Below are 26,591 nucleotides of genomic sequence, written 5' to 3' on the forward strand. Positions count from 1 at the left end.
GCCACTATCATGCTTATCGTACTCAAGAGGCATGAGATTATTTGCTTGGCAAGTGACAAGAAGGTGTTTTATTTTTAATTTTATCATCAACAGCAGCAGTTAAACTACATTTGATTTCAAAGGCCTCTGCTGCCTGACTGCTCTTCTTCCAATACTCTTTTTAAGTACCACTGGAAATAGTACTATATAAATTATCAACTTAATAAAAAGTTGTTTTCCATTAGGTTATCTGTACACTATTCCCAGCTTTATGCAAACAGTGTGAACGCTTTCAAAATTGTATCTACATATTTAATTTTGTGTGTCATATTGGGCTAACATTTTGTAGTCATGTCCTCTTTCAGAAGCTAAAGACTATGTTCACCTAAGTTTTCTGTCTAGTTCTGGTAACACACAGTAGGAGAAAAAGATTAGAAGAAAAAAAAAATCTTCTCTACAAGGCCCTGGGTATACTGTGGAGAGAACAGGTTGAAACATTTCTGACAGGACAGTTTTTCATCAGAAAATGCAGTTTTGTCAAAATCAAAACATTTAATGGGAATGTGTCTTATTCTGATGAATTTGGACTCGGTAAAAGCTAAAATAAAACACTTCAATTTCCTTCTTATGTTTAAATAATATTAAAGTGCTTTGTTTTGATAAGATATTTCATTTTGACATCATTTCTATTGATTTTGTTTTGATTTTATATTTTAAATATTTATATATGTTAAATAAATGTATTATTTAATATTTTAATATACAAGTAAAAACAAAATATGTTGATGGTTCCATGTAGGATTTCAGCAATGCACTGTGACTGGGGCTGGAAGTGAATGTCACCTGGAAGCTTCAGTTGACTCATTCTACAAATGGCCTAAATGGGCAGAGGCCTAGCTATTGTAGAGTTTGCCTCTCATGTAATCAAGCAACATTCCTTAGCAATGCTGTGACTGGAAGAACTTGGGATGAAGCTTTCAGGAGATGTTTGCAGCTGAAGTGTTGTGTTTAATACAATCAAGAGCCGTCACCTAGCTATGAACTGGCTGGAATATTTCCATTTGTCAGTCATTAATTGCTAAATTATAACCATCAGTGTGGCATTTGTGAAGAGAGAAGGGAGAATGGACAGCAATCTGAGCCTCTTACTGAAGATTAAAGGGGATAGACTGGTTAGCAAGGAGGTAGAAAACTAAGAGCTCATCACTATACCAATCACTTGTGTCAATAGGTCACATAAATCTGTTTATATATTTCTTTTTGGTCAATGTATACTCCACTGCGGGCCCCTTCCCCCTCCCTCCCCCCGTTTTATAATAGGTTCCTTAAGAAACTGTGGAAGAACAAAGATAGATTGTAGGTAGCTCAAAAATAATAGTAAACCTTGGAAAGCTTTTGAATAATTATTGTTGATTAATGGAGTCTACAAAACAAAATCTTTTAAGGGCAGTGGAGCATGGAACAGGTCTTAACTTCTTGTGAAGCAGTAGGTCTGAGAATTTCTGAAATTCATAGTTTTACTAAATAGTATTGGAGCACTTTTGTTCTCAATAAGTTTGGAAGGAAGATTCCTGCAGATGATATTCCAGTTCTTTTGTGCCTCAGAGAAAAGTTCAGATCCTGGTAGGGTCATCTCAGCTCTTCACTCTTCTGCTGTGATAAGCAATCACTATATTTCAGTTGGAATATTTATCTGAATACGGTGACCACAGGTGGTCCCATTGTGGGACAGAGAAGGTGAAGGGATATCAGATAAATCTCAAAAATTATGCTATCTAGAACTGGTTGAAAAATGGGTTTCTTTTCTTCAGTAGAACATTTTTCAGTTTTTGTTTTAAAAAAAAAACTTTTTTAGTTTTCATTAAACAAAACCCAACTTTTTTTTTTTGGCTGATTAACTTTTCTTCCAAAAAATTGAAAATTTTCACGTTAACCAGACACTTTCTGCAAAAAATTTCATTTAGTTGAAAATCTAATTTTCCATAGGAAAAAACTGTAGAGGAAATTATTGACAAGTCCTAGTGTTATCTGTTTTTCATGGTATTGAAGAGCATTTCATAGAAGAGCACAGGCTTGCTTCAATTTTGTTGGCCAAAATTTCTCCTTTCCCAACTTATGTGTAGTATGCTTTCCACTTCTCTTAGCTGTTATCCTCAATTTAGGCATGGTTTTTGAGCAAGGATGGGAGCGTGTGTGTGTGTGTGTGTGTTTACATAGAAAGACACATGTATGTTTATTTTTTGTGGGGGAGTAAATTTGTAAAGATAGGTGAACATGCTTGCGTGCAAATGCACACCAATGTTTATTTTTATCTATTTAAATATTAAATATTTATAAATATGTATATATTTGTCTTTGGGATATGAGACAATATCAAATTATTTATTATTTAACAAAACATTGATTGTATAGGGAATACTTTAAATGAATAAATTATAAAAACTCTGAGCAATATCTTAAGCAAATGTGACTTCCTCCTACCTCCCAGTTAGATAAGTATCAGGGGATAGCTGTGTTAGTCTGTATCTACAAAAACAACAAGGCGTCCGGTGGAAGGACTTTAATCCTCCAGAGAAATTGCATGTGCCAATAATGAAAGTAGTTCACAAATATACATGCATTGTATTACCCAGATATCTTAAATCAATGAAGATTATGATTGGTTAGAGACTAAATATTAGCCATCTTTTAAGATATTACTGTTTTACATCCACATCAAACCCAGAAACAGTGAGCGACATAGGCAAACAGTATGCAAATATATTTTATATACAAATCTTTGAAACAGTTCCTTAGTCAGTTTTGTGGGCACATAATGGCCCTTTCTGCACCTGCAGTAGCTATTTAATGAGATCTTCTTTCAACACATAGAAATTAAACCACTTGGTTTCTCTCTATTCCTAGATTGCAATGATTGTATGCCAAGGCATGTTTCAAGATTAATTCTGAGAATGAGAAGAAAGATTTGTGTGTGCAAGCCCTTATCTGACTCTGAAAAAAGAAGAGAACTCTGCTGCTCACTCACCTTCAGTAATCTAGTAGCTGCTGTTGCTGCAGCTATTTCTAATGCCATGAGCCAAAGAAAACCTAGATGCCCAATATATATCTTATAAATAGGTCAACAAAACCTGAGTTAACCTCACATATTTCAAAATCAAGAAGTGATTTTGTGTTGCAGGGTGTTTTTTTCTTCCTCTTTCTTATTTTTCCCCATGAAGACAGAACTAGGCCATGGTTGACAAGCAGACAGGAGAAAAGCATTGAGAGCCATTTTCCTGTTTAAGAGTATTAATGCAGAGAGCAAACAAAAGCATTACAAACAATGGGTTTATTGTCCTTCCACTCATCTGTCAAGTGTATACTGAGACTCAGTGCAGCCAAATGTCTCTGTGTTTTGTAAATGGCAATGTTCAATTTTCTCACCACTTGTTTTTGTTAAATTAAAACACATTTCAAGATGTTATGTTAGCTGAATATACCATCTTCAGAACATTGTTTTCTGTACTGCAAAGAGTTGGGAGAATATAGACTTGCATTTCACTAACAGAAAATTGTTTTTATTCTAGACTGTCGCCCCTTTTTTCAGGTCTTACGTCTTTAAACAATTCAGCCTGAAATCCAAGTGAGCAACATGAAAGGAGATTATTTAGGGCCAGACTGTGAATCCTTTACTCATATTGGAAAGCAGTTGCTCACATGACTAGCCCCATTGACTTCAGTGGCCTACTTCTGGGCTATATTGTGCGTTACTGTGAGACCTATGGAAGGGACAGTGCACAATTGCATTACTCCAGAAGCAGACTAGGGACACAGTTGGAACTCTCAGTCACAGTTCAGTCCCTGTCTCTCCCTTGCTCCAGGAGAAATAAACTGTGTCATCACCATACCTGGTGCAGCATACAGCCCACTCAGCACCAGCTCAGCTTCATTGGCCAATACTCTGCCCACTTCCCTGCCTGTCCACCTTATGCCAGAAGGGAGCCAGAGGCCCTGTGATGGCTGCTCTCTCCCCCAGGAACAGATCAGCAATGCAGATAACCCAGAAGTGGGAGTAAGGAGGTATTTTACACTCTTCATGTGGGTTCATAAGGCAGTTCACTATTAAGCCCTTCTCACCAATTTAAAGGGTTCACAATGTGGCCCATGGATATTGTCTTTCATTGTAGCCCTCACCACTGACTTCTGCATTTCAATCCAATCCTCTTTTTCTTTGAGTGCCTGTCCCTATGTGTAGTACACTTTAGGAGCACCCACTCCGTCCACACATGCACCCCTCATCTCCTTGTGCTCACCACCAAGCATCTAAAGGGGGCTGCCAAACTGCTGCCAGACTGTGTACACCCTGGGCAGACACAGCCTCGAATTGCTAGCTTTGGTTCCTCAAAGTGTCCTGGAGTCCCTTGGCTTGTGGGAGGAAAAGGGAAAGGTGTGCATCGGGGTCCAGTTCAGTCCCCCACTGCTAATGAGGACTATGACCACACAGACACATCCCTGATAGAGTAGGGAACCCACCTGGAAGGGGTAGGTGGTCCAAGCAATGTGGTCCCCTCAGGATTTAATGCTCCACATCCACATGCTGGAGTGGACAGTAGTCCACCTGGCCTGCAAGTATTTCTTGCCTTGCATTTGCAGCCAGTCAGTCTTGGTGCTACCGGACAATGTGACAGTGATCTGTTACATCAACAAGCAGGGAAGGGCATGTTCCTTGCAATTCTGTGCAGAGATCATCACCCACTGGAACATGTGCATACCTCTGCAAGTTCCTCGGGCTGCCCTCCATCTGCCAGGAGTTCAAAATATCCTCACAGATTCCCTCAGCAGAAATGTCTCCAGAGAGCACAGGTGGGAACTTCACAGCCTGACCCTGTGGGAGTTATTTCATGAGTAGGGTCACCTGAGCACAGGCTTGTTTGCATTCGGAAGTGAACAGAAAGTGCAAGGACTTCAGCTTGTGATGGGTTGTTGATGCTCCTGTCAGCCCAGCTTTCTAACTGCCTTCTCCTGGCATGAGACTGTTACCTGGGGTCCACACGCCTTCCCAGTCTCATGAACCTGTCACTTCATCTGTTCTTATTAGCAACACTGCAGCTGTGCAGCTGTTTCATCTTTCTTAGCAAAGGCCAATGTATTTCTAACTATTTGGTGTTCTCTCTTCCAGTTAATGGTGGATGAATGCACAAAATGGCTGTGGTTATGTCAAGGCCAATTCTCTCGTAACAAGATCTCTTGACATAAGACGAGGGGAGGACTCACCATCCCAGCGGATCCAAAGAGGTCTCCTAAACTCTGTTTTGTTTGTGGAGAGGATGAAGGGAAGAGGCTGTTTCTGCCCAGAGGATGTCAAAGTGGATCTTGGGTCACATAGTACTCTGCTATGAACTGAACAATGGCCCTCTTGGGGGCAGTGTGAGAGCGCGCTCGACAAGAGCCCAGGCAGCTTTAATAGTCTCACTCAAGGATATCCCTAGTACTGACATCTGCAAAGCAGCAGGCTGGGTCTCTGTGCACACTTGCATGAGACATCATTCACTGGTGCAAGCATCTGCCTTAGATGCCTCCCTGGGCAGGGTGGTCCTGCATTCAGTAGTGGCACAGGGCTCCAGGCACTCATCCCCTCAAGAGGGACATGGCTTGTGAATTGCCTGAAGTGTACTACACGTAGGGACAAGCACTTGAAGAAGAAGGAAAGGTTACTCACCTTATAGTAACTGGAGTTCTTCTAGATGTGATGTGTGATGTGTAATGAACTACTCAGCCCCACTGCCCCACTACTACTTCCCCACTGCCTCAGATTCTATCATGGAAACTAGCGGTAAGAAGGAACTGACAGGCCCCTTTGAACTTTCCTCGTGGAGTATGAGGAGAGTGGGGGTGCATGTATGGATTGAGCAGATGCTGCTAGGAAAAATTATTCACACCTGGGGGCATGAAGCTCATGCACAACTTGGAGTGCACTACACATAGTGCCAACACATCTTGAAGAACTCCAGTTATTACAAGGTGAATAATCTTTTTTTTCCTCTTAGTGAACTAAGTTCCCTGCTCCTGCTTTATGCACAGTTTTAAAAATAGGCTTGAAGAACACTCTTACATGTAAATGTTCCTAATATTTTTGGACAGTTCCACAGTCCCCTAAATAAGGGTGAAAGACTTGTAATCAGGCCTGTCTTTTGATAGCAAGTTTCTAATTTAACAAGGCTCTGAGTTGTAATTCAGCAGAATACTATTGAATTTTTAAACCTTTTTACCCTTTGTGATATGTTCCATCAATCTTCAGTCATCCAAACTAATTCTCAAGTTTTGCTTTTCTTGGTGGGAGAATGCTACATAATTGGAATGGGGTTCACCTTTTAGCACTTTATATAGGCATTTAGACTCTGGTTCAGCAAAGTGCATGATTTGCTGAGTCATGGCCTCTGCACGAAATCTTGGCCTTGCTGAAGACAATGACAAAATTTCTATTGACTTGAACAGGTTCAGGATTTCTCCCTCAGTTTTAGAGGTTTACGTTACCTAGGAGTGTCATTATTTTAAAAAAACCAACAACTTCTCAGTACTGATGGAGATGGATGGTCACATGTTTAATGTGACTCACTCTGAAAACCACAAATCTAAAACGATCTGATCTATATACGAAGTACAATTTCATTAAAAAAGAAAAGCAGGGGAGAGGGAAGAATGCTGCATATTATGTTTTGCTTGCTTGAACAAAACGTGTAAATATTTTCATTAAATCCAGAATATTTTTGGCTGAAAAAGATAATTTAGTGTAGAAAATGCAATGATCCATTTCACACTGAGAATAAAAGATACATGATTAATTTAAGATGAGAATAATATATACAATATTATTAATATTATATATTTTATATATATACTAAGAATTGCTAACAAAAGAACCACTTAGGATTTGATCAGTGTATTTGTGCAGTGTAAGCAGACATTTATTCATTAGGTTACATAGTCTACAGTTATTATATTGGGAAACTTAGAAGTTCTGTACTATTTTGCAATAGAAACATATTGAGAACTACAAGGGAAAACATGATAAAACAGTCAAATGGAAGGGTAACAGAAGACATACAAAATTACATGCTCTAGCTAATACTAGACCTACATGAATGCAAAATTTTATGACTAAAATTTAATTTATTCTCAGCAAAAGTGCACGCAGTGTATCATAGTATTAAGATATGATGGCATACTATTGACCCTGGAACAGTACACTGCCAGTATTTTATGCCATTGGAAAATGGGGCCTGAACCGAATCGTTTAATGTCACGAAGCTCCCATTTCTAGCTCTAATGGATAGAAAGAGGTCATACCTTTTGATCACTGGTTCAGCACCAGTCATTGCCCATTCTGAGTCTGATTCCAGCATAATTTTGGGTGAAATGTAATATTTTGGGGATAAAGGAAGCAAAGAGAAAAACATTGGTGTTTATTTTAAAAGACAGTTGTAGCAGAGTGAAAAGGAGGACTTGTGGCACCTTAGAGACTAACCAATTTATTTGAGCATGAGCTTTCGTGAGCTACAGCTCACTTCATCGGAGTGCAATGATGCTTTCCAAAGTCTTTGTACCTAAGAATGACACTTGCAACACTGACACCCCCTTCAACCCAAAAAAACCCTTGTCTGCTAAACCAAAACAAGGGGGAGGAGTTGAGCAGAGATTTAATAAAGTCTAAAAAAAATCACAATAAAAGCCCCGACCTCAGGCAGAATATTTACCCCCCAAAAGTTAGACTTCCTGAAGTCCACTAGGTACTTCATTATTTCTCCTGATTTATATGGATGCATTAGCATTGCTTCTGTGTAGATAGATTGCTACAGCAATTCTCTCCTCCTATCTTGTCTATCAGTATTCTGACCCTCAATAATTAAATTTGTCCATAACTGGAGAATAAGACTTATTTCTTGAAAATATTGAGGATTAAAGAAGTCCCAGACTCTGTGTTTGTATGAATACGAATTCTCATTTGTATGAGACTTGAAGCTCTGATGGCAGAAGAAAGGAAACAGTTAAGACTTGTACAGAAGGTACTTAATTCCCCTATTCATTTAAGAGATGATTGTTCGATCTCTCAAGAGAAACAAAATCCTTGCCGGGGAAAATTGAACCTGAAACAGGTTGAAGACAGTTTTGAGCCAAATAAATTATATGATTGACTGCATATCATAAGTAGCAGCTGTGTAACTTGATGTAATGGCATTCAATACATATGTTATTAGTCAGGGAATTCTGCACCATGCACGCACTCAGAATTCATGACCGGGACAGAATTCTTTGCTTCTCCATAGAAAATGATGGGGAAGCAAAAGGAAGCTGTAAGAGTGGTCACATGTCCCTCTCCAGCAGTGCGGATGCATCACTTCCGGCGCCCAGAGCAGTGGGTGGAGAGGTAAATCACTGTGGAGAGACACCATCCCGCCCAAACAGAGGCAAGGCATAAGGGTCACGCGGGGGCACGTGCCACTGTCTCCATACCACCACCCCTGATTTCTGTGAGTGCAGAACTGCCCAGATGAGGGAGGGTGGTCATTAGCCTCAGCTTCCTGACTCTGCACCTGGCCACCTCTGCACCTCGGAGTGAGGGGAGGGGGATATAGGTGCAGGGGACAGTAGAAAGAGGAAGGGGATGGGGCAGGGGATAGTTGAGAAGGGACGGGGGAAGCCAGCATAGCATGCAGCATCCCCTCAGTAGCTGGGGCTCCCATGCTAAGCAGGCCCATCGAACCCCCACCACAATGAGCCCCACCCCCTCTTCACTGGGATCACCCTGATGAGCCCTCCACACTGAGACCATGACCCCAGCAAGCCCCATTCCACCGGCACCTGGACCCCCACATCTAGACCCACCCCTGCTGAGCCCCAGCCACCTTCACCTGGACCCTCCCTGAAGAGTCCCATTTCCCCTGCATCTGGACCCTCCAACAAGCCCCTGTACATCCAGATCCCCCACTGAGCCACCTGCAGCCAGATTGCCCCCCACACCCCACACCTAGATCCCCTCACACTAAGCCCCTCCACACTTGGACCCTGCTGAGCTGAGCCTGCTTGTCCCTGCCTGGTGCACCTTGCACAGAGGGGCAGGGCCCTGGAGTGTTTCTGGGGCAGGCCTGACCCTTGCGCTATGTCAGGATTGGGTGCAGCCTCACTGACGAGTCCCTGTCTGGGCAGAGGAGGGGCTTCAGGGTGATCTCCCACCTCCGTGATCCCCACTGCTATGCTGAAGCCTCCACATTTATATATTGACAAATCTTGCAGAATTTCAAAATAGTGTGCACAGATTTTTTTTTGATTTTTTTTTTTGCCGCAGAATTCCCAAAGGAGTGTGTCATTGCTGAAAGGGCCCTTTTTGGAGATGTGACTGACATTGTTTATATTATTGCCATGAAGCATATTTTATACATGCTGCCTGCAGTTATTTTATTTTTGCACTGTTCTCTTTTCATTTAATTGCAAAATGGGAGATAGATTGATGATACTGGGAAGTTGCCTAATTTCTATGACAAATCCTTGTAGCTGACAATGTTCACTATAAAAATGTGTTTCTGCCTATTTCCAGACAGCTTTTAGTGTTTCCTCTTTTACACTAAAAAGGAAAAGCACCATTCATACCAAACAATTGTTGTATTTCTTTTTGGCTAATAACATTGGAGCCACTGTTACTCATATTGCATAGTACCTACTCTGAAGAAGAGTCCCATTGAAATGAATGGGAACTACTTTCTGAGAAAAGTACTACCCGAGATAAGTAATGGAAAAGGAAATCTACCTTAAAGACACAATTCTTTTGCTCTCACTGAGTAGCATTGTACTCCATGCGTATCACCATTCATTTCAATGGGACTAGTCAATGAGGTAAGTACCATTCAATGTAAGTAAGAATGGTAGAATTTATTCTTTAACTAGAGGAAAATAAAGAGGTGTGTTATGTAGCTAAATTGCACTAATGTCTAATGGGAAAAAAAAACACTTTCTATAAAATGTACAATTTCCTCTCATGTTCCCATACATTCACCGAAGTGTGGGTTTGCTTTTGTTTTGTTTTCTTTTGTTTTTTAACAAGAATTGCCCTGAAACTTAGCCCTTAGCCTATCTTGTCAAGATATGGTTTGGATAAGATACTCTTTCTCCTCACCCACTGTGACCTCAAGGAGACCTACTGAAGTATTTTGCCCCAATTCTGTACAACATTTCTTAAAATTTGATTTAAGTTTTCACATTATTGTCAGTATTTATTCCTTGGTTTTGCCTTATCTACTGTTAATGCAGTTTTAAAAACTGTATTCTGGAAATGGCTGACATTTTATATAGTTGTGAAAATAATGACTAATAGCATACAGCATTCTAGCGAGGACCTTACCAAATTCATGGTCTATTTTGGTCAATTTCACAGTCGTAGGATTTTAAAAATAGAAAATGTCATGATGTCAGCTTTTTAACTCTGACATTTTCAAATGACTACTTAGATACATGACTAGTTATTTTGTAATTGCAATTACTGTGATTTTTTTTCACAAACAGGATGCTTATAGATCTGCCCTTGCCATATCTTTCAGCATCTGTAGAGAAAAAGTGGATGGATGCTTTGTCTAATTTCTCTTTTCTTCCTAAAATATGGTACATTCTTCCTACAGTGGACTCCTATTTATTTTTTGAAGGAAATCATTGCATTTTCATCTTTAATAACTCGTATTAATTGACAATAATGTATTTACTTCATTACTTATTTATTAAGGATCTTTTACCCAGATATGTATTTAAAGCACTGCAGAAAAATGGTCATCAAAAGTCAGAAACAGCATAGTATCTTTAAATCACTTATTCTGACTTAAGCTGCCACACTGCTCTGAGTATATACTGCCTTCTCTAACTAACATGGATGCCATTAATTAATGGAAACATTGTCAGATAACTTATTTAAAAATAATAATTAAATAAAAAAATTCTCAAGTCTTCAGAAGTTATGAGGTCTGGGATAGTTTTATAAAAAGAAGTACTAGTTAAGAAAAAAATGGCTGTTGCAGGCTATACTGCTATCTACTAGTGAAAAATGAGATTACGCTTGTGAATTTATTTTACGTGGCTCAATTCAATTTAAAAAAATAGTTCTGTGCTGATTCTTTGTCCCCCCTCACCCTCCACACAGAGATTTCTTATTATGGCTGAGTGTATTTTTGTAAAAGTTGGCATGTGTGTTTCTTCAGCTCCCATCTTTCTTCTCCAAAAAGATCTTGCAGGTCCAGGTTTGAATAATCCAATTCTGTTTCTAGTTTTATTCTGAATGAGAAAAATCCAAATGGGGTCTTGGAATTCTTACAAACAGTTCTGGGACTGCAATGGTAACAGAAGTAACTTTTTGCGGAAAATATGTAGAAATTGCTTCCAAGTCAAAGATCCAGCCATTTTAGGTCTTCGTAGCTCAGGGGTTCTCAAACTGGTGGTCGGGACCCCTCAGGGGATTGTGAGGTTATTAAATGGTGTGTCACAAGCTGTCAGCCTCCCCCCCACCCATACCCCGCTTTTCCTCCAGCATTTATAATGGTGTTAAATATATAAAAATGTGTTTTTAATTTATAAGGAGGGGTCACACTCAGAGGCTTGCTATGTGAAAGGGGTCATCAGTACGAAAGTTTGAGAACCACTTGTGTAGCTAGACATAGGCAGGCATTGGGGAAAGCACAAAGAAATAAACCAAATTCATATTATGTACAAGGAAAAGGCTCTTTTAGCCCCATAAAACTGACAATTTCATACAAGAGCGGGGAACCAGCTTCCTCATCTTTATTTCAATTCAGTACAAAATCTGCTGAGCCATTTGTGTGTTGTTAGTGGGCTGGACCTGGTCCCACACTTTCAAGTCAGTGGTGGTTGTGTGTGCCCAGCACTTTGGAGGCCCTTTGTGATTCTTTAGTATTGATGCCTATAGGGCTGTACAATATGCATTTTCAATTTAACCTGAAGTACTGAATTCCTGAAACATGGCACTGCGCTCTTGTGAATCAGGATGCAGAGAAACAAAATTCACCTTATGTAATTGCAGCAGGTACTGAACTGTGAGCTAGAGCAGAAATGGCATATTCTTTTAGTCACTGAACTGGAAGCTCAGGGGAAACTGTGGGGAAACCTGCCTAAAAATCTTGCAACTAACAAGATTGTATTTTCAGAAGAACAGACTTCAGGCTGCTGCTAGTTACATTTCTCTTGCAAGAAGCAGTGTCAAATGGGGGCCACCTGTCTCTTTACATTTGATCTCACCTTTTGATGTTCATATAGCAGGGCAAAATATTTGAATATTAGAGGAAATGAAGATGTGAGTATTTATGGCTGCTTAAAATATGCCTTACAACGTATGGCATAAAGGTGTAAAAGCGGGCTAAATTCTGCAGTGCCATACAGTGATTGCCACTAAAAAGTCAACCCTTATCAGTAGTTAATACATAGAATCTGATTCAGATTCCACTGAAGTCAATGAGTACTTTGCCACTGATTTCATGGAAGCAGGATTGGATCTACTGTAATAGGTCAGATACTTCAGAATTTCCCTGTACTTGGAATAAAAAAGAATTGTGGCACTTCAGAGGCTGTGGCATGGCAATTTGTTGATTCTTAAAGATGAGCACTGTTAACAATGTCATATGTAGCAAATTTGGTGTCAGTTACTGAGCAACTCAAAGCATTCTAATTAGAGCTGTCAATTAATCGCAGTTAACTCACGCAATTAACTCAAACAATTAATCGTGATTAATCGCACTGTTCAACAAAGAATACCAATTGAAATGTACTAAGTTTTTTTGGATGTTTTTCTACTTTTTCATACATATTGATTTCTGTTGCAACACAGAATATGAACTGTACAGTGCTCACTTTATATTATTTTTATTACAAATATTTGAATTGTAAACATGTAAAACAAAATAAATAGTATTTTTCAATTCACCTCATACAGGTACTGTAGTGCAATCTCTTTATTGTGAAAGTGTAACTTACAAATGTAGATTTTTTTTTGTTATATAACTGCACTCAAAAACAAAATAATGTAAAACTTTAGAGCCTACAAGTTCAGTCCTACTGACTGCTGACTGACTCAGTCCTACTTCCTGTTCAGCCAATCGCGAAGACAAATAAGTTTGTTTACATTTATGGGAGATACTGCTGCCTGCTTCTTATTTACAATGTCACCTGAAAGTGAGAACAGGCTTTCGCATGGCACTTTTGTAGCTGGTATCACGAGGTATTTACATGCCAGATATGCTAAACATTCATATGCCCCTTCATGCTTCAGCCACCATTCCAGCGGACATGCTTCCATGTTGATGATGCTCGTTAAAAAAAATAATGTGTTAATTAAATTTGTGAGTGAACTCCTTAGGGGAGAATTGTATGTCTTCTGTTCTGTTTTACCCGCAATCTGCCATATATTTCATGTTATAGCAGTCTCGGATGATCACCCAGCACATGTTCGTTTTAAGAACACTTTCACAGCAGATTTGACAAAACACAAAGAATTTACCAGTGTGAGATTTCTAAAAATAGCTAGAGCACTCAACCCAAGGTTTAAGAATCTGAAGTGCCTTCCAAAATCTGAGAGGGATGAGGTGTGGAGCATGCTTTCAGAAGTCTTAAAAGATGCGGAAACTATAGACCCCGAACCACCAAAAAAGAAAATCAACCTTCTGCTGAAGGCATCTGACTGAAATGATGAAAATGAGCATGCGTCAGTCCACTCTGCTTTGGATCATTTTTGAGCAGAACCCATCATCAGCATGGACACATGTCCTCTGGAATAGTGGTTGAAGATGAAGGGACATATGAATCTTTAGCGCATCTGGCACGTAAATATCTTGCAATGCCGGCTACAACAGTGCCATACGAATGCCTGTTCTCACTTTCAGGTGACATTGTAAACAGGACGTGGACAGCATTATCTCCTGCAAATTGTAACCAAAACTTGTTTGTCAGAGCAATTGGCTGAACAAGAAGTAGGACTGAGTGGACTTGTAGGCGCTGAAGTTTTACATTGTTTTATTTTAGAATGTAGGTTTTTTGTACATAATTCTACATTTGTAAGTTCAACTTTCATGAGAAAGAAATTGCACTACAGTACTTGTATTAGGTGAATTGAAAAATACTATTTCTTTAGTTTTTTACAGTGCAAATATTTGTAAACAAAATAAATATAAAGTGAGCACTGTACACTTTGTCTTCTGTGTTGTAATTGAAATCAATATATTTGAAAATATAGAAAGCTTAAATAAATGGTATTCTATTGTTGTTTAGCAGTGTGATTAATCATGTGATTAATCACAATTAATTTTTTAATCACTTGACAGCCCTAATTCTAATCTATTGGTTTGGTATTCTGCAGATATGGAAAAGGAATCTGCTGCAACTCCCCTAGTATATCTGTGTTATAAGGGGGAATGTGGTAGTAGATTCAAAGGGAGTGTAGCCATTTAAAAACAGTTATTTCAGAGTGTGTGTCAACAGGGAAAGCTCCACCTGGGCAATCCTGTGCATCCAAAAAGTACTAGCAATGCATAAGCTGAAACAGCACCGTATAGACAATCCATTTGTGCTTCTGGAAGTGCACATACAGCCCTTCAGTCTTGCAGAAGCTGTTCAGTCCAACAGCAGTGTCATTTCCATAATGGAAAATATATATTTATACGGTATTACATTGTTTTTGTAACAGATAAACATGGGTTATACACTTACAATACGACAAATGTGACTACAGCCTGATGTAATCATAACTTTAGTATTTTCCTTTACTTAGTTGCATAAAAATCTTATCAATTAGTGGTAACAGTTTACCTAAATCAGTACAATTTGTTTTTGCCTGAGATTTATGTAAGTATAATGTATTCTTCAAATATTTGGCTATAAGTTCATGATTCATATATTTCCATATATTTTATACTTTCCAAAAAGTTTCCAAATATAAGCTATTAAAAGTATATTTTCAGCACTGACAATATATGTTCAGAGTTCAGTGACTCCATTTGCTCGCTATTGACTGTGCCTCCCATTATGTTGATTTGATGTACTAAATAGTTTCTCATATGTATTAAAATATATTTCTTCTGAGTGGGATTTTCTACAAGAGTTGCTTTCCCTTGGCTTTGCCTGATTTTGTGGGGTACAGGCGAAGTTAATCACCATGGAGGCATAACAACTTGCAGTAATAGCTACAATCAAGGAATGAACTGAATCTGATTACCACAGTGGGTTGCAGCTAGAGATTGGCCCAAACTAAACCCCCCTATTTGGAAATTTTGGATCCAGATCCCAATCTTCAGAGTCTAGAAATGCCTTGTTGATAAAGAAGATTGACAAGGAGCATTCACAAGAAACCTGCATGTTTCCTTTCAGTGGGGTTGTGTTTTTAGCACGTGTCATGAATTTGGCTTCAGGAGACATGTGGCTTAAAAACTTACTCAGTGCTTTCAAAGTATTTTTCCGTAAAAGTCCTCCTTTAACTATAGTGACCTTAGGCTGGATTCATGAACACAGTATTGATTTGTGCACATTGCTTTTTCTCTCTTAGATGTTTGAATGAGAGACAGAATGGCTTTACATGTATTTACCATCACCTCACAGATCTATATTATTTACTGTTGAATTTATAAGACAAACCCATTGTTGAACCTCTGGGTGCTGGAACAGTTCAGTACTGTAAGAAAACATATATTTTTGACAAAATAAATTACCTCAGGAAAAATGACAGCCCCTGTACGGTGCTATGAAAGTCATTAAACTTGGACTTTATCAGACGAATAAGGATGTGAGTTCTAGAGTTGAGTTTTCTCCATACTCTTAGTTTCCATCATATTGATGTCTAGGGACTGCAAGCAAAAGCAACCCAGTTAATCTTAACAATCAAGATAGATTTAAAACAACAATGTTTCTTTTCAGATAACTTCACATTAAAATCATTTTTAAATAAAATTATTTCCATCAAGCAGGACTTGCTGAAAGATACTTTCTAGACAGCCTTCCCCCACGCACCCACCTATCCAGAGAGAGTTTTGCAACTGGGAAAAGTTGGAGACTGTCCTGGGTGTTTGAGTTGATTTCTAGTTGATTTCTGTCCTGGATGTGTGAGTTGAATGAGCTGTTTTACACTTTTTGCCTATTTCTAATCAAATCAGGAGGCATGACCCATTTCTTTTTTTAGAAAAGGTCCATAAATCAAGGCAAAACAGTGTGTGTGGTATTTTTTGTTGTTGTTGTTGTTTTTTGCTGGTTTTGAAACAGACATTATTAGTCCTAACTCAGTCATAAAAATAGCCTGTTGATCAAACACTTATTTCATGTTGTACCTTCTTTTGAGTAAAAATACTTCATGAATTCCACTGATGTGTTTGTTTATGGTTATTTTCAGAACTGGAGGCAGAGGAGTGGTGCAAACATCTTTGCATGGAGTGTCTAGGAACCAGGCTCAATGATATAAGCCTTGGGGAGCCAGATTTGCTTGCTGCTGGAGTCCAGAGGGAACAAAATGGTAGGTAGCCATCTAATCCAGCCATTCCAAATATTTCTGTATAGTTCTTCCTAAAGGTGAACAACATTGTACATTTGTTGAGGGTTTTTTCTTCATATCTGCTAGAATAGTTGCCTTAAAATTATTAGAATTTTGCTCTATTTTAACAACATCATAGTATGTGTTAGATTAATAAGGAAAAATTAACCAGATGCAAGGAGGAGAGAAAATTCTGACTAACCCTAGTAGCAAGTCCCTGACAAATAAGATGTGTACATATAGAGAGACAGACAGACAGAGAGACAGATGCTGTGGTCACATTTGGGAAATTTAAATCATGACTTCATTGGCTCCAGAAACACCAGCCTCTGCACAATGAGAGAAAACAGCAGACATTCTAAAATAGTCCCTGAAGAAATTGATGAACATTTGAAAAAGTCACCCTTTGGGTTAGAAACCATCTTCTTGTTATATATTCATACAGTGCCTAATACAATGGTCCCAGGGCCTCTAAGTGCTACCACATACAAATAATAAATATAATGTTGGGGCGTGGTCCGCTGAGAAGAATGTCTCTAGCTTTCCAATAAATGGAATAAAACTTTTATCCAGACAAATGCGCAGGTGATTGGATGTTGGTGGTTGAAATCCGCAAGAACTAAACAAAATCTTCTGTTATACAGTCATTTAACACCAAACTCACAGCCCTCTTTTGTCAATAATTCTTATTCCTTGTAACAAAGTCCATGTCTTTTAACAAAGTAATGCAAAGAAGCTTAGATAGCTATAAAATAGTACCAGAACCTGTATCTTTGCTTCACCTTTGCAAACAATATTACATCATTAAATTATGGAAGGACTACCATTTTCTCAATATTATTTTATTTATTAACTTGTGGTAGTGTTGAATTTGAATCCAGTAAATGAAACATGGAGAAATCCATAAGAAATTTGACATCTTGCCAGTTCTAGGAAAGGATGTTGCTTAGATCCATTTCAAATAAGTCTGGGGCCTTTGTGTAGCTGTTTGCTTGTATCACTCACTGCAAGACACAGGGTTTAACATGTAATATGGTTCACCTTCACAACTGCCTCAGACCACTATACTAAGCTCAGGAGGGTGGGTTGACAGCCATGTGGGGAGGTGTGGGTGATCAGGAATATATCCATGGGGGAAAAAAAATCACAAACACACACTTTTTTTCTATCATCTGCCATATATGTATAGGTTTTTATATTGTAAAACAAGTGTGTATGTGTTTGATGAGGGAGTTATGGGAACAGTAGATGGAGGTTTCCTCAGAGAGGAAGAGGAATAAACCCGTGATCTGCTCAAATGGGTTGCAATAAAAGGAGAAACATCTTTATTCCCTACGGTCTCAAGATATCATCACAGAGCTGTGAGTCAGTGTCCTGCAGCTTTGTGTCATAAGCAGTGAATATCACAATGAGATTTCTCAGCTTATGCCTGATACAGTGGGGATCCCGTGACATAGGGTCCTCTGAAGATCCAGGTTGAACAGCTCCGTCTGAATTGGCTTGATGCAGTTGCTGTAGTATAACAGTTAATTGTGTTGCTACTGACTACTAAAAATTGGCACACGTAAAACTAATTAGCATCTTTATTGTCCTGTTGTAAATAAATAGAATGAAACAAATACAATTAGCTTGGGGGCATGGGGCCTTGGTGTGGATCAGATCGATAAGATAGCAAGGGATATGATTAGTGGTACTTCTTCAAGCAAAGCGGGGGGGGGGGGGTGAATGAAATCAAAATGTCAAGAACATTCTGGACTGAGTCATTAGTTACAGTACCTCAGACAATGCAATTTTGATACACATGCCCCAATATATAATTCTGTATTTAAATTAGCATGTTTAAAACTCAGAGTTGCTATCCTAGTTAGTTGCTTAATGCAAAGCAAGTGCTTGTTTTCTTAAAATCCCAGTAGGATGACCAGAAGACCAGATGCAATTATTATTGGTATCAGTCCACCCTTTTGGTTCACATAGCTGCCACTGTAAGAGCTTGCAGGTGCGCTCAGTTGTCTTCAACAGGGTTTTGGGTTTTTTTTTTTTACTAAAATAAATTGAATAGAACTGTGGACTTCAGATTACCTTAGTTACTCTAAACTTGGAGGCTTTATTCCCAACGTGACAGTGTAATGGAAGAAATTAACAATTTCTGAGGAAATAGTTTGGAGATCTGTGATAGAAATGTCAAATTTAAAATTTATTTTTCTTTAATCAGTGGTACAAAATAATAAGTTCTACCAATTTGCAAGATTCTAGCTGATAAGGGCTCACTTTCAAACATTGTAGCTCAAAGGGCCTTGAAATCCATAGAAAGACTGATGAGCTTCTGATGATTTGAAACTGAAAGGTCAGAGTTTAAATTTGCAGCCCATAAAAAGCAACAGTGTGTAACAAATTTCAAGATTCTTGCTCCCTGTGAAAATGGCAATTAATTGTCAGACTCAAGTCTGTTACAAATGACTGCATTATATAGGTGTTATGTAACTGTACTTAACACTTACACATCACCTTTAAACCCAGTATCTTAGAGTGCTTTATAAGCATTAATATCCTCACAATATCCCTCTGAGTTAGGCTAATATTAATGCACAGACTGACATAAAAAGAGGGGAAGACACACCTGAATCTTAGCAGCAGTGCCAGGAATAGAACCCAAAGTCTCTACTCCTAGTTTCCTTTTCTTACTAGTAGCATGTACTGTTTTTTTTTTTAAATTTTCAGGGCTATTCTCTTAGGAGGGTTGGATGGTGGCTGAACAAGAGGTACCCTATCTGTTGGTTCTTGTTAACAGCTGAGCCTGCGACAGAATTTTCAGTTTAATTAGACTTTGGGTTCTAACTTACTATTGATATTTTGTAGACTAAAATAATTGCAACAAGGTGACATAACATCACAAAGTTAATATCTTTATATCCTGGCAAGACAGTACTGCTAGATGCAACCCTACACTGCTATCATATGCAAATGGCCCGATATCCCTAAACATCTGCAGAACATACTTTGCCACAGTGAGGTGCAGACTTTACTGATAGGTAATTACTGTTACTCAAAGAAGCACTAACTTAGAACAGGTTTCAGAGTAGCAGCCGTGTTAGTCTGTGTTCGCAAAAAGAAAAGGAGGACTTGTGGCACCTTAGAGACTAACAAATTTATTTGAGCATAAGCTTTCATGAGCTACAGCTCACTTCATCAGATGCATGAAATTAAAACAGCTTTCTTTCATAACTAGTCTTGTTTTTCCATGGTAGCATTCTTAATATGCTATGTCCTACATCTCCTCAATATTTCCATGCTACACTCCCTTTCTCTGGAGTTTGTGAATTCTGTGTTGAGATCATTCCATAAATCAGTTAATGTAGATTGAAAGGGGAGGGGAGCACTTTCCACATAAGCCAAGGAGGAGCGGGAGATGTGGAGATAGCAGCCCATCCAAAGTAAGGAAGGAAGAATGGAGTTCTCTGTCCCCATTTCCCCTTGGTTTAGCTCCTAGCTATGGCAGAACAGCAGATGGGAGGGCCTAGCTTTCAAGTTTTGTAGTAAGTTGTTACAGTTCTCATTGTGTAAGCCCTAGGACTACATGACCTCTTGTCAGTGAAACATGCCGGGTGTTATTTTAGTTTTTACACCTAGTGCTTCCAGAGTTTTGAAAACATCTGGCAAGGAAAAATATGTGCAATATGGACAATTTAGCCAGCTTGTCCTCTTTTTTACATGTACATGTCCATTTACCCTCCCCCTTCACACTCCTGTGGTTCCCCTGAGATGAGAAACAGATTTTTGGAGGGAACATACTTGGTGCTTTGTGACATAAACCAAAAAAGACATCCTACACCATGGTTTTTGCCTGGAAATCTGGAAGAATTTATAATTAGGATGTAAGCCTAATTATAAATTATTTGCCTGATTAATTTGGTTTTTTAGCTGAAACAATTTGTTCAATTAACACACATTCACAAAATGTTTTGGTGTTGCAGAGCCTTAATTTTTTACCAAAAAAAAAAAAAAATTAAAAAAAAATGGGGGGGTCAAAATATTTCACCCAGCTCTAGTCTTAGGTCTATTAACTAAATTATTAATGTTGCTTGATTGAGGCTAAAGTCTGTGTTAGCCTAGTGGTTTGAAACAGATTGGCTCTTTTATGATTTTGAGTGTTTGATGGCTGATAGCAAGATATAAAACCATTTTCTAATTCTTTTCATTGTTGTACAATCCTTATTTGTAGCACCCAAAACATGTATTTTCTACCTACTGGTTTTATTGGATTTACGGCATGTTGTGAAAAATACATGTTCACATTTTCTCTTTGGCTTTTTTGTTAATGTTTTGAAAAGCAACAGCTTTTGCATGATAAACAGCCAGCATGTAAAGGAGAGTAGAAAAGGTTAAAACTTTTAGATTGTTGTAATGATTGCTTATTCAATATAGGTGGTATTAGAAGGATAGAGGGAGGTTCCCTTCCCTTCATCCCGCACCCCCTCCACTGCCACAATTATTCCCTGGTGATAAGAGTGAAGCAAGGATGTGGCAATGCTTGCTTTAATGGGGACCTCTGCCTGGAAAAGTCCTCCCACTAGGGAGGGAAAAAGAAGAGTTTTAAGCTACTGCTGCGCAAAGCACATCATTAACAGTATGAAGCCACCTGTTTGGATTCTATCTCAGTTATTACTCGTAAGAGATATTATTGCCCATGTAAATTCCTTAATTCCAATGCTTTAAGTGGCTTTTAGATGTTTTCTTTATATATCAGACTCCTAACTCATGGCTGAGTTGAATAAAATTTGTAGGAAACTGAGAGCTGAGATAAAGCCTCCCTTACTCTTCCTCTCCCCTTTTACCTTCTTTCCTCCCCTCAAAGCCTCCTGGATTACTGCAGCTCTCCAACCCCATGAACTTCAGCAACCTTTTCTGGTTAGATTGCACTCCTCTTATTTAAATTATATACATACATCTTTGGTATGTGTTCGTACAGTACTTAGCACAGTGGGGATGGGGCCTCTAGGCACTATCACAAATAATAATTCTAGTAAAGAGAGGCTGGACTCGATTACATCTGGATCCTGATAATTTCCATTGACCCTTAGCCACAGGTGAAGGATTTCTTGAGAGTATGGTACACTGCTCCCTGCCACAACCATTCCTCTTGCTGACACAGGAAATAAGAGTCCTAGTGTACATCGTCAACTCATTTCTATACAACCACACATGATGATGTATTTTGAATCTGTTGACTGAATCTTTATAATAGGAAAAATTGCACTATTTTAATTTGTTTAGCTGACTTGCTGTGGTTTGCCTGAGGAGTTAGGTTCTTCTGACCAGCTAAATCAAAATGCTTTAGTACTTTAGTTTTTAATGCTATGTTCTCAATCTCCTTGATAAAAATAAAGCTGTTTGTCCCTTGAACATTTACTTTAGCACTGGTAAAATACTGGAGTAATATTTGCTGTCTCTTGTCTTTGTTTGTTTTTTTCCAAAAAGACCAATATACACTTCTTTTAGAGGAGGACAAAACAAGTTCTTGTGTAGTGGAATGGGATTTTTGCTCCTGGGAGAAAACTAAGGACAGACTTCAGAACTTTGACATTGTTAGTAAAGTTATACCCAGCACAAAACTACTTTTAGTATGTGAAAGAGACTGGGAAAGAGGTAATAGTGATTGAGAATGGATGATACCGTGGTTGCTGTTAAAAATTCAGACTTTGCCAATAGTTACCCCTGTTGGTAACTGTTGCCCTTATATTTTATATAAGAGAGAATGGTAATACTTCAGATATTGTGCTATTTGTTGCCTTTTTAATGACAATCATTAAAGGGATATATCCATTATATGTAAGGTGGTGGAAAACTCACAGGCAAAGACATCAATTAAATTATAATATTTTTAAAGTGGTACAAATCAAATATGAAATCAGGTAATATGGGATCAGCTCCTGCCAGGTGATGAGTGCCTTTAACCCCCATTTTAGTAAATATTAAAGATGTTCAGAAAATTGCAGGATTGGACCAATAGAATCATAGGATTAGAAGGAACCACAAGGGTCATCTAGTCTAATTCCCTGCCAAGAGTCAGAAAGAAAAAGTGGGCCAGAAAGACATTCTATCTCGAAAAGGTGCAAAATGCCAAATGGGCAAATATGCAACCAAAGGGAAAATCTCAAAATGTACCTGATTATCAGTGGAATAGACATAAAAAAACCCAAAAGTTCTTTATGTGATTTCTTTGGGAATCTATACATAATGAGCTCACTCCTACTTGTCTTACTTCCTTCAGTGGGACCACTGCATGAATTAGGATTTGGACCTATATATCTTATTTGTTTTCTCTAGTTATTGTATTCGTTTCTGGATCCATATGTTTAAGACAGAATGTTGGGCCCAATGTAAAGCCCATTGAAGACTCCCATCAACTTTAGTTGGCTTCTGAAAATCTGGCCCTATGAGTGGGGGAGGTTTAGGTTGGATATTAGGAAAAACTTCTTCACTAGGAGGGTGGTGAGACACTGGAATGCGTTACCTAGGGAGGTGGTAGAATCTCCTTCCTTAGAAGTTTTTAAGGTCAGGCTTGACAAAGCCCTGGCTGGGATGATTTAATTGGGGATTGGTCCTGCTTTGAGCAGGGGGTTGGACTAGATGACCTCCTGAGGTCCCTTCCAACCCTGATATTCTATGATTCTGTGATCAAAAGTACTCTGCTTATGCAGAGGCATCAAAATAAGGGACATGTTTGGGCATCAGTATGCCCAATAGTGGGCCAGATTCTTCACTTGTTATGATGGTTTTATTTAGAGCATCTCCAATGATTTAAATGGAGTTACAGCAATGTAAAATTGGTATACGTGACTGGAGAAATTGGGCAAGTATATCCAGATTTTAATGCAAAAGTTTAATGGGGGGTTTGCTTAGGTTGGGTTGTGGGTGTACGAGAGAGAGAGTGAATTAGTTTTTCATTCCTTTTCAGTCTTTCCATGTTATCATTGACTAATGCCTCATAATTGATTTCTCTAGTAAAGACGTTTTGTTAGCTATTGTGTTGTCTTCCTTTGTATAAGTGCTTTTTATTTGGAAAATACCATAGTATTCAATTGCAGCAAACTCATTAACTGCCCTAGTGTCAAATGTAACTTGTTGAACCAAAGGTCTTGAATCCCCAGAGTAGCCTTTTCCTTTTTATATGCAGTGAAATTACAAACTTAGTCAACGCATACAAAAGATTATATGATTCAATTGCACTCATCGGATTCACTTTTAGAAAATGTTCTTAGATCTATTGAATTACTGTATGTGATTCACTGTGTGACAGAATTTTGCACATATTTTATTCATTTTCTGTCGTCCTTAATCCATTGTTTATAGTTTCAAATTTGAAAAAAGATAAAATACACATGTATGGCTAGTATTATTCAAATAAGACATTTATTTAACCATTAAAAAGCTTATTCAATATATAGCATCTGTAACCAAAGCAAATGATTAGTAAGTCCTAAGCACAACATCTTCGCTACCTTGCTGATTTGTAGGTGAAATTAACTGATTTATAATAGCTTTGATATTTAGGAAATTAAGAAATCTTTCTACAAAATATTTTGTAACTTATGTAAAATAGAATAATTGCTGTTAAAAAGGTAAAATCAATATTTAAGGGCCAGTTCCTCAGTTGGTATACATTGGGGAGCTACACTGATTCATACAAGTGAAGAGCTGGCTAAATTTGCATTTCTTTTTATCAGGCTGTGGTTGTGGTTTTCCATAAAAAGAATCCTGGACTTGGGCTATAACTAACAAGAAATGTTACTACTTGCAGATGACAGATACTATGAGTGAAAGAGCTCTGTTGACCACCTGGAAATGATCCAAGTAAAGTTAGTATCCCAAGGATTGTAGTTTGAGGACCATTACATTCAAGATTAAGACTAAGAGCTAGATTCACAAAGAAACTTAAGCATTGTGACACTGGGTATCACTGCTCCTAACTTTTAGGTGCCTAGAAAATCACTGGGATTCATAAAAGACTGTGTTTGGTGCCTAGGCTCCCTGTATAATGAGTAGGGAAAGAGAGGCTCCTAGAGTGGGAATCACAAAAGCTAGCATTCTAGGTAACTCCTTACCTAAACTAGCCAGTGAGAAGTGCCAAGCTGAGAGATGTGTGCTAAGCCCCACCCATCTTCCAGAGATAGATATTTAAGTCTGGGCTGCAGGGAGGTGCCTCCTCCTGCTTGGGATTCTCTGTTGCAAACCCTCTCTTGGTGTTTGGCACCTATGCCATTTTTGCAAGAATCCAGGGGCGAGTGGCGGGAGTTGAGCCCAGTGGTTAGGGTACTCAACTGGGCCTAGTTCAAGTCCTTCCTCTGCCTGAGGGGGAGAAGGAGTTTGAACGGGGATCTGCCACTTCTCAGGTGAGCTCTCTAACCACTGAGCTATAGGATATTCTGATCGTGATGCTCCCTCAGTCTCTCCTGTTGAAGCCACTAGCCCTCAATTGCCCTGAAAATGGAGAGGATATACAAAAGGCTAAAGAAAAATTTCTATTGGCCCAGTACTCCAAATGAGGTAAAGAAATACTTCAAGACTCATGCCAAATGCCAAAAGTGAAAAAAGACTGTACATCTCCACAAGGCTCCTTTGCATCCTTTACCTGTAATCAAAGGGTTGTCATGGATATCATAGGGCCCCCCTACCCAAGTCAGCCAGGGGAGAAAAATATTTATATTGATCGTGGTGGATTTTGCCATCAGGAATCCAGAAGCATTTCCTCTTTCAAATGTGGAATCTGAAACAATTGCTAAGGCACTGTTTTCTGTATTCAGCAGGATGGGCTATCCAAAAGATAAGTTATTAGATCATGGGTCAGATTTCATGTCCCAGCTGTTTGGTGAGCTACGAGGATGTGTGGGGGGGGTAAAAATAACTTAAATCTGCCCCATCCCATCCAGAAACAAATGGAGTAGATGAGAGGTTCAATGGAATCCTAAAATCTATGCTAAAAATCCATGTAAACAAGAAGGCAAGTGACTGGGATGTAATGTTACCCAGTCTATTGTTTGCTTACTGTGCGGTGCCACAAGAGTCCATGGGGTTTGCCCTGTTTGATCTCCTGAAGAAGGAGAAAGGTCAGAGGTCTCCTGGATCTGATTAGAGACCCTAGGAGTGTGACACTGAAGGAGGGTGGGGAACTGGTTACTGCATATGTGCAGAAGTTCGGGGTGGGGGGGAGGGAGTTAAAAATCCATGATGGAAATAATGTAGCAAAACCTCACTAAAAGCCAGGCAGCTCAGAAAGAATGATATAATTGCAATACCTGTAATCAGTCATTTCATGTGGGGGATTTGGTACCAGTATTACTCCCTGTAAAAAGATACAAAATGTAGAACTCATGGGGGGGGGGGGCTTTTGAGATGGTAGAAAGGGTTAGCAATGTTACCTACAATGTACAAAGACCCTGTAGCAGGGTTGCACCACGGACTGTGCATGAGTTAAAAACTTATCACAATTGTGAAGCCACTGTAAACATGATATGCTGTGCAGAGGAGGATTGTACGACTCTTAATGATTTAATGGCTGAATGCCATAGTGATACACCACTAGAGAGCATTAATTGATATGAAGGGTTAACCCTAACCAAAATAAACAAAAATTATGGCTGTGGTGTAAAGGCACCAGCAGGTATTTTCCAAAAGGGCTGGGCTGACTCACAAAATGGTCCATCAGATTAACACTGCAGGACCACAGCCTGCACCCAGCAGATCATACTGAACATCTGGTAGAATGGAGGAGTAATTCCCTAAGGAGATAGCTAGCAAGCTAGATGTGGCAATAATTACAAAGTCAAATAGTCCCATGGCTTCTCCAGTTGTTATGGTTCCCCAAAGGGATGGAACCATATGGTTTTGCGTTGATTATAGGAAACATAATGCTGTCATTGTTTCAGATGCATAGCCTATACCCAGAATCAATGACATACTAGACTCTTTGGGCAGGACAAAGTTCCTGCACACCCTGGTTTTGACAAAGGACCATTGGCAAATTACTTTAGACAACCCTACCAATCTCACTACTATTGCTCAGAGAGGTGATGTTCCTACA

The 26,591-nt window shown here is 38.9% G+C and overlaps 1 protein-coding gene across 5 annotated transcripts in view; it reads left to right on the plus strand.

Annotated features, from left to right (window-relative positions):
* The window catches only part of DOK6 (docking protein 6), a 431,293-nt gene that overhangs the window by 253,565 nt on the left and 151,137 nt on the right, over positions 1–26,591 (plus strand). For all 5 annotated transcript variants that reach the window (XM_073331713.1, XM_073331715.1, XM_073331716.1 and 2 more), the window contains one exon: positions 16,376–16,495. In XM_073331713.1, coding sequence (XP_073187814.1) covers positions 16,376–16,495 — 120 coding nt within the window. The remainder of the gene's footprint in view (positions 1–16,375; positions 16,496–26,591) is intronic.

Source organism: Lepidochelys kempii, chromosome 2 (assembly GCF_965140265.1).
Source record: "Lepidochelys kempii isolate rLepKem1 chromosome 2, rLepKem1.hap2, whole genome shotgun sequence".
NCBI lineage: Eukaryota > Metazoa > Chordata > Testudines > Cheloniidae > Lepidochelys > Lepidochelys kempii.